Genomic DNA, 9,290 nt, shown 5'->3' with positions numbered 1-9,290 from the left:
GATTTCAACATCTAATTCTGGGGCATTCCAATCAAAGTCCCTCTACTTCATTGAGGCAGTAGGTGGCAGATGTGGTAGGGATTTGATTCAGGAAATTCTGCATCACCTTGTTCATCCTCCTTAAACCACCCTGCCAGGGTTCTCTCCCTCCTGGATGGACAGGAGGTGAATTGAACAATGTTGGCTGTAGGAGGGTGGGAAGGAACAGTAAGACTGTAATGGCAGAGAGGAGTCCCCAGAAGGAGGAGTTTGTGCCTCAGGAGATGAATATAAGGGCTGTACCTGTGTCCAGTAAGCTTTTCTTAGAGCAAGAATTGGGAAGGGTTGTGGCAGGGGTGCCCAGTGCCTGTACCATGCCATGTCCATCTGGGAGGAGGGCTCTGCCCTGGACCATGAAGCTATTTTTATTTGGATTGCTGCTCCTGGTGACCCCTCTCTCAAGGGCCATAATAGAATACACAAGGAACACAGATAATAACTTTCCTGCCACAGTGGAGTTTGCTGTGCACTCATTCAATCAGGAGAGCAAGGATGAGTATGCCTATAGGCTGGTGCGTGTACTTAAATCTTGGAAAAATAAGGTTGGTGACACATCCTCTATTGCTCTGCCCTCCTGCACCTGCTTATCTGTGGGGAACCTGGGGTGAGAGGGTTCTTATCAGTGGGTGGTCTTGGGTCACCATACTAATCCATACCTGGGTAAAATGTAACCTATACTACTAGTCCATATTCAGGTAAAATACAAGTCAGTTTCCATTTTTATGAAATATTTAAGTTGACATTTTAAAATAGTGTCTATTTCCACTGAATAGTTTAAATATTATTTAGTCTTCTTCCTTATGATATTATTTAACAATTAATGAACAATTTCCAGATGAGGACACCTTAGGAAATATAGCAGAGAATAAGCAAAAGAATCATATAGAATACATCATTGTGATAAAGTAAGAAAAAATTTCAAATTTTGTCCTTTCATGTGACAAATGGGGATGCTTAGAAAAGTAGAGGCAGAGAGTGAGTAAAGAGAAGGTAAAGGAAACTGATGATTTAAGGAGCAATTTGGTCCACTGTCAGGCTCGAGAACCACTGTGAATTCAGCTTCTCTACTCTGATTTCCACCTGCGCTGGCCTCCTGGATGTGTCTCTATCTGACAGCACATTGACATCTCCAGAAAATTCCTTTGTCCATTCTTCTTATTCCTGAAATGTTCTACTTTTAACATAAGTGCTATGGAACATCATCAGGAATGCACTGTTCACCTACTAATGAAGCACTTCTGGTCTTGAGGGAGTGTGGGCATTGCTTTTCCTCCTTTAGCACCATGAGCCCCCAAATAAGAGCAATGGGACCCCAAATCCACAAAGAGCTGGAGCTCCTGTGGCAGCTTGTGTGTAGCACCCTGGCTGGTCTGCTGGCCAGTGCTGTTCCAGGTGGGAGCCTGACATGTGAGATCATTGGCTTTGACAGCAGCAGGTTCAGTTTGGTGATTTGGGAAAATGGATGATGTGGGATGCTGAGCAACGAAATGAAGTAGAATTGAGTAGGCAGAAGCGGAAGTAAAATTTCAGAGTGCACTTTGTAATAGGAATGGATGTTGGCAGTGTTCCAATTTTGAGTGTTCAGATGTAGTGGTAGCACTGTATAACATTTTTTCTTGCTGTGGCTCAGATGAAAGCCTTGATCACATTTCATATGTTAAATCTCCTTCTCTTGGGTCAGAGACTATTCTTCACATTTTGAGAGACTTCACTCTTCAGTGTAGTTGGTCCATGCAATTGTAGGTTCAAATTCCTCCTGAGAGTGAAGTGGTACAGTGGGCACATGGGGGCTGGAGATTTGTGATATATTAATGGTGATGACTCAGCCTACATCTTCCTGGGGCCTCCACCAGGTCCACCTGCTTTTTGATCTTAATTATGCAAACTAGAGATCATCCTACTGGCTTTCTCTTCCAGCCAGCTGATATCAGGGCCAAGCCGAACTACAAGATTGTGATGGCGTTTTCCATGAAACTGAAGTTGCGCCGTACGAAGTGTGGAAAATTAGAAGATGACATTGAAAGCTGCCCCTTTCAAGACAGTTTGAAACTGAACAACGTAAGAGAGGACATAGGCCTCCTTTGTTTTCACAGATATAGGTGCTACTCGGGCATGGAGTGGAGTGTAGGAAGCTCATGAAGCCATTCTTGGGCCCATAAAAGCAAGCTAACAATAGGCTCCACCAGGCTACTCTGCCTGAGCCTTATCCAGGAGCCCTCCAGGCAGGCAACCCAGGGGTCCTCCTGGAGAACCTTGGCCAAACAGACTTCCCAGCTCTTGCCACTCATGCCATTATAGCTTCCTGCTGCCTGAGACACATGGCAGTCTACTCACACCCCCTAGTGTCCTTGGCGAGGGTAGATGATGTCCCTTGCCCTTCCCTCCTCTGCTTTCAAGAGAAGGAGCCAGTGGCGCTCCAACATCTGCTTTGTTTAAATGTGCAGACACTGCCCCAAAGCCTGAGAGAGTAGAGACTGAGGAGGGACCTACATGCTGAGCTGTAGCACCTGCTCTGGGTGAGATGTACAAGGGAACAACTCCACCCAGGGTTAGATAATTAGATTTTCTAATATAATTAGATAAGTAGGGAATTAACTAAAACCTTAACTAATAACCTAAATCTGAGAGCAGATCACTGTGGAACAAAGCTTCTGCCTGCTGCTCTCACGACCTTGGATCACACAGGGGCAGCCTGGGTTTTCTCTGGAGTTAACTAACTGGAATGAGGTAACTGACATAGGTGCACCTGGCTCAGGAGCAGCCCTAGATCAGTTCAGAGTTAAGCAACAGCCCAAGATTTAGGCTGATGGGATCACATCTGAGGGATGAGTCACATGCCTCAGTTGATGGCCCTGGGAATGTATAAGGTTGAGCTTGACCCTGTCCTGGTGGGAGCCACAAGATTTTTCAGTTTTATTCACCCACTGTCCTTTCTAATTGTTTCCTCAGACCTTTATCTGTTTCTTCACCATCAGCACCAAGCCTTGGAAAACAGAGTTTGTCCTCCTGAACCAGACCTGCTCCGAGGAGTTGCCCTAATTGAAACCCACCTAGAGGCTTGATCAGGGGCTGCTCTACCTTCCAAGGATCTCAGTGTTTCCTCCACATGTCTCTTCAGGTGCTGAGAAACTCAATGCTCATGTGTTCTTCATATTTTCCAAGTTATGGGGGGTTATATTTAGCCATTCAAAAGTTCTTCATTGTCCATTTTTATCACATAGAATATTAAAATTAGCATTTTAGAAGCTCTCCAACTGTACTTGTCTGTGGAGATATCAGGGATGTTGGTGGAATTGGCTTCATCGGGGCAGCTTTGTCAACTCTCTGGGGAGGCACCTCCTGACACCTTGGACCCCTAAGCTGGTTCCAAATGATACAACTAAGGTGTACCTAAAGAAGCTGCTATATCAGGGCTCATGCATGAAGAAGCAAAGAGTCAGAGGCAAAATAACTGTGACCCTCCCAGGGCATCGGGTTTGCATATTGACTTCTTATTTCCCACGTACATTCTGGAGAAGACAATAGACCAAACTCTGTGAGATGTCTTCTGTGTCTGGGGTTGCCAGAAAAGGATTCATGTGTTTTATCCAAATCCCAGGATTGAATCATTGCATGGTTAAAGGCTACTACAGCGTGTAGATTTGGGTTATGAATGCTTCTGTGTACTATGATCCTTTGGTCTTACTCCGTTTTTGGAAAAAATTTAATGACAACAGCCTCAATGTAGGTTTTGCCTATTGTTAGATTTAAGCAAAAAGTATCCATATGTGAGTTTAAAAGTGTAACTACAAACAAGGCCAGATGCACAAATCCAACAAGAAGTTTTAACTTAAAACATCAGTAAAATTTGTTATCGTGTGAACTAGAAGATCTCTAGAATGGTGTCAGGTTATAGGTTTAGTGTGACATATACAATATCAAGTTGTACTTCCTGCAGAAGTTGTCCTTTGTGTAATCCTGATTGTGGTGTTCTCCTCCTGCCATATGCAGGAAGAAGGGACAGGGAAAAGAGGGGAAAGGGGCAGAGGTTTCATGTAGACATTGAAGAAGAGTTTTGATTTATAATGTTGGAAAAGTCATCCATGAAAAGAATGTTTCTGGAGGAAAAAAAAAGAAGTCTCTTAGTTCAGTATGACCTGGAGGCCCTGGTCTATGAATATACATAGCCCAAGGATCTGAAGTGTCATCTTGAGTTGAGAGATGAAGACTCAGGGCTTGAGGCCCTGAAGCACTGCTGCAGTGAGGCGTGAGAAGAACTTGGTATGGCACTTTCCCATTGAATTTAAGGGCAGTTTTTGGGGGATATTTTTTCCAAAAGACCCCATCTCTAGCTTCTAGATCATGACAGGTCTGATTGTCATTAAGTGAGGGTGGAGGGTGTCACAAAAAGCTTTTTTTCTTTTTTACCTGAAATATACTTTGAAAACATACTTTGGCATAATGCATTAAAAATTTGTATTACTGGCATGAATGAATATGTAACAATGAATCTCACCAGTATGTGTAATCAGAATGCACCAATAAAAATATGAAAATAAAAACTTGTATTACGGTCTCATATCTACATATGTGATACTATTATTAGGGGCATAAGTCTTCCAATAACTATTTCGTAAAATATTAGTGTTTCCAAATGGAGGTGGACCTGATTGTCATCATACCCCATGTTAATACCTTTGACCAAGGCAATTATTATTTTTTTTCAATTTTTAATTGACATATACTAATTATACATATTACGGGGTACACAGTGTGATGTTTGAGTACATGTACATAATGTGTAATAATTATATCAGATTAATTGGTTATCTACATGTAATTGGGCCCAGTCTAGTTATTTATTGAATCCAATCTGATTCTAGAGAGCCTAGTTAAGGAAATGCTCCAGAGAGCTCAAAATCTGAGAGGGAGCTCATACAAGAGAGGTATCTCACACATGGGTGCCAGTTGCAGTGAAGGAGCCGCAAGCACAGTAGACCAGTTGTCCTTCACTTGTCAGTAGATTCTCTGGGGTGTTACTGGAGGTGTCCTTTGAATCTCTCATCTAATACCAAACTGTTAAAAGAAAAATTTTAGACAAAATTAAAATACAGGTTTTATTTGAGCAAAGAAGTATTTATGAATCAGGCAACACTCAAGCCTTGAGAAACTCTGCTCCTACAATGTGAGCAGTAAGGTTTTACAAGCTGAACAAGAAAACAAAGCAGCTACCTGATTGACTATAGCTAGGCATTTTTCTTATTTGAGCATGTCATGTTGGAAGGTCAAGGTGTTTGCCTTATTGGGTGTGGTGCGAGGAGAGCTCTCAGACATTTGTATTATTGGGCCTGGTGTAATGGGAGGTCTTCAGTTATAAAACCAATTGACTGGCCAGCTGTGATTAAGGCGAGATTTTAATTTTTATGTCAGCCACAAGAAATGCCTCCAAGTTAGGCTTTATTTATGAAAGAGTTCTGGGTCTAGGAGACAACATCAGGCTAAACTTATTTGCTTTAAAAAGAGGACATTTTAACAACATTTTACCAAAGAAATTTTCTAAATAATAAAGAATTTTACTACAATTTTTTTTAAAGAGAGAGTGAGAGAGGAGAGAGAGAGAGAGAGAGAGAGAGAGAGAGAGAGAGAGAGAGAGAGAGTTTTCCAACATTTATTTTCTAGTTCTCAGCGGACACAACATCTTTGTTTGTATGTGGTGCTGAGGATCGAACCCGGGCCGCATGCACGCCAGGCGAGCGCGCTACTGCTTGAGCCACATCCCCAGCCCAACTACAAATTTTTAAGAGGTCAAAAATATTGGAAATAGTTTAACTTTAGAGAAGTTGAGCTTCTTGACAAGGAAAAAACAATCCAATATATGCACAAGTAGATATTAAAGAAATATTCATTATACCACTCTTTATAATAGCAAAACACAAAAAAATTTTATAGTTTAACTTTAGAGAAGTTGAGCTTCTTGACAAGGAAAAAACAATCCAATATATGCACAAGTAGATATTAAAGAAATATTCATTATACCACTCTTTATAATAGCAAAACACAAAAAAATTTTAAACAGTCAATTTTAGGGTGTTGACTATATATAAGAATGGGTCTTAAGATCTGTAGCTCTTAGGAAGTCCCTGGCTCTGAGGGACCACAGTGTAAGGAAGTCAGGTGCTGAGGTTCAAAGCAGATTCTCTCTTCTTGTGGAAGCACCACCCTAGAAATTGATGGCTCCGGGAAGTAAGAGATGCCGCTTTTTCTTTATCATCAAGCAATTATTCTTCCTTCTTCCTTCTTCCTGTTCCATGCACACCCTAGAAACCACTCTCAAGCCTCATCCTGATTCCCTTCAAGTTGAATCAACTTCTTTTTAAAAAATATTTATTCATTCTTTTTGGTTATATATGACAGTATAATGTATTTTGACATACATACATGGAGTATAACTTCTGATTCTTGTGGTTGTACATGATGTGGAGTTACAATGGTTGTGTATTTATGTATGCACATAGGAAAGTAATGTCCAATTTATTCTACCGTCTTTCCTATTCTCAATCCCCTTCCCTCCCCTTCATTCCCCTTTGTCTAATCCAAAGTACTTTTGTTCCCCTTCCCCTTATTGTGTGTTAGCATCTGCAGATCAGAGAAAATATTCAGTTTTTTAGGACTAGATTATTTCACTCAGCATGATAGTCTCCAATTCCATCCATTCACTGGAAAATGCCATAATTATATTCTTCTTTATGGTTGAATAATATTGAGTTAACTTTTTATTTGTGGTTTAGTCCATATCAAGTCCCAGGGAGATCTTCCAAACCTGGGCTTCTCTAAGTGTGCCACAGGGCCAGAAATACCTGTATCCCTTGGGAGCTGGTTACAAATGAAAATTTCCTGGTTCCTTCCATATTTGCTGGGTCAGTAGCCTGGGAGTTGGGGAGGATAGAACTTGAATTTTAATAACCTTTGGGGGATTCTTGTTCTTCTGAAAGTTTATAAGTAGCAGCTGAGAAAAGTTGAAGATATATTCATGGAAGCAGCTCAAGTCTTATTTGAAAACTTGGTAAATGACTTTCTAAAGCTCAGACTATGGTCCATGAAGGTTAATCCTGCTTAGAGAAGCTCTGAGAATTGATGTGGAAATCCCTCTTTGAATTGGGTCCCCTGGAGTTGGGATGCCAAGACTGGAATGTAAATCTGTCTGTCTCCTAGTAATGGCGGTTGACTCTCAGACCTCCACACCTGCAAAGTGAAAACAATCTGCTGATGGAACTCCATTTGCACTGAGCAGGCCCTGAACCCAGCCTGGGGAGGTGAAGGTGCTGAAATGGGAGCTGCCTGCATGATAGTGCTTAGAGACATCAAGTACAGGGCATAGAGAGGGGTTTTTGGAGATTGGTAGCTATGGCTCAAGAGGCAAACCAGCAACTGCCTACTTGTGTCAATATAGTCCCATTGGAACACAGTCACTCTCATTTGTTTACACATTGCTTATGGCTTCTCTCAACATACAAGAATAATATTGGGTCATTGAGAAAGAGACCATATGGTCCATAAACACCAAAATAGTTGCTATTTTTTTTTCCCCGCGGAATGTGTACCAAACCCTAGTCAAGTGATATAGGCATGATCTTAGTAGTCTCTGACACATCAGAACATATCAAATATTAATTTTCCTTGCATCCCTTGGGGATCTGAGAAACAGGCTCCTTTTGCAAAGATGGGGTGATCCTGAAGTTGTCCATTTCTGTGAGGTTACCAGGATATGCTGTAGCTGCTCCCAGTGCTGGGACTATCCTTAGAGAGTAAAGCTAGAGTCCTTCCTTTATCTACCATCCTGCTGAGGACCAGGGAAAGGTATGAAAACCAGCCCTTTAAAAGTAGAGGACACAGGTGCCGTGAGGGGACTTAGGGCTTGGCTGCCTCCATGGCGCACATCAGATGCCCTGAGAAGTCACAGTCATTTTACCTCTGGATATGTGTGGGTCATTGCCATGAACTCTAAGACGGCAGCTCAGATGCACCTTAGTTGTGCCACTTGCGGCTGCATTCAGGAGGTCTAGAAGGAAGAGGGACACTTCTAGAGAGACAGCAGACCACCCTTTTGAGTATAATTACCTCATAATCACCCTCATAATCATGACTCACAAAGCTGATAGAAATGCATCTATTTTGATTTATTTATTATCATCTATAATGATCTATTCTTCATGATGGACCTGATGAAGGAGATTTTCTTAAAGATTTTAGAAGATTTTCTAAAATGTTAGGACACAAAACTCTAGACATTTGTAAAACAAGAGATTAAAGTATAACAGAACTGTTCAGCTACTGAAATGCCAACTTCTGTGAATGGCTGGTGTCCACAGAAGATGGAGCCCACCATGACCAGTCCTGTGGGTGGATCCAAATCAGGCGAATCACTCTGAGCAATTCTTCTTTAGCATGCTGAAACTTACTGCCAACTTCTGGGTGTTGATTATGAAGAGGCAGGTGGAGGTCTGAGTGAACAATCAAAGATGGGACAGTGGGTGGCGGAGGCTCAGGAAGCTGTGGCTCATGCTTTGAACACAGTATCCATTTTAACCTTGTCCTGTCCTGGGGCCAGCAGTTGTACCAGGGAGCCTTTGGCTCTCAGGCATGGCCAACCAACCTGAACTCTGGGTAAGTCCTGAGCTGCATCCTGATCTGGAGCTCACTGCTGACCCAAGGGCACCTGTGTCAGTTCTGCTATTCCAATCGGTGACCTCCAGTGAACCTCCAGTCTTTCTCTGTGTGATCCAAGCTCCCAAGAGAAGGAGAGGGATGCTCTGACCCAGAGAAAACTGGCTGCTTTCAGATTTAAGTCACTGTTAAGTTACAAATTAATTCTCTAATTTGGGGATCTATTAATCCTAGGAGGAGTTGTCACCAGTGGTGGGCTTCTCCTTGTCCTTGTTCCTCAGAATAAGTATTGCAGCTCAGCAGGGTATAGGGCAGGACCTGGGATTCTTTCTTACCTGCCGACTCCTCAGGCTCTGGGTCCATATATGCAGACCCTGAGCTCCGCACACTTAGGCAAAAGTGATGTTGGATGCCCACCAGATTCCTTCTCATGAAGGCAGGGAGTAGAGGAAATGAAGACCAAGCAAGGGACATCCTCTACTCAGCCCAGGACACCAAGACCAAGATAAACATGAGCAATATGAAGGCCATATGTCCTAGGAAGCAGTCAGCAGGCAGCTATAAGTGCATGAGTGACACAGTTGGAAACTGAGGTTGGCCATGATTCT

At 42.4% G+C, this 9,290-nt stretch overlaps 1 protein-coding gene across 1 annotated transcript; it reads left to right on the top strand.

Moving 5' to 3' along the window:
• Nucleotides 1–353: 353 nt before the first annotated feature.
• On the top strand, nt 354–3,078 carry LOC113185829 (cystatin-9-like). Its single transcript, XM_026393069.1, has 3 exons — nt 354–581; nt 1,978–2,097; nt 2,989–3,078. Exons 1-3 carry the CDS (start codon nt 354–356, stop codon nt 3,076–3,078), a joined length of 438 nt encoding a protein of 145 aa, XP_026248854.1.
• The last annotated feature ends 6,212 nt before the right edge of the window (nt 3,079–9,290 follow it).

Source organism: Urocitellus parryii, chromosome 6 (assembly GCF_045843805.1).
Source record: "Urocitellus parryii isolate mUroPar1 chromosome 6, mUroPar1.hap1, whole genome shotgun sequence".
NCBI classification, from domain to species: Eukaryota; Metazoa; Chordata; class Mammalia; order Rodentia; family Sciuridae; genus Urocitellus; species Urocitellus parryii.
The sequence above is the reverse complement of the archived record's forward strand: the minus strand, read 5'-3'. Positions and strand labels throughout refer to the sequence as shown.

Coding starts and splice junctions, on each gene's coding strand:
- LOC113185829 (XM_026393069.1), top strand. CDS start 354: ATGCCATGTCCATCTGGGAGGAGGGCTCTGCCCTGGACCATGAAGCTA. Junction 582..1,977: donor TTAAATCTTGGAAAAATAAG/GTTGGTGACACA, acceptor ATCAGGGCCAAG/CCGAACTACAAGATTGTGAT. Junction 2,098..2,988: donor ACAGTTTGAAACTGAACAAC/GTAAGAGAGGAC, acceptor TTGTTTCCTCAG/ACCTTTATCTGTTTCTTCAC.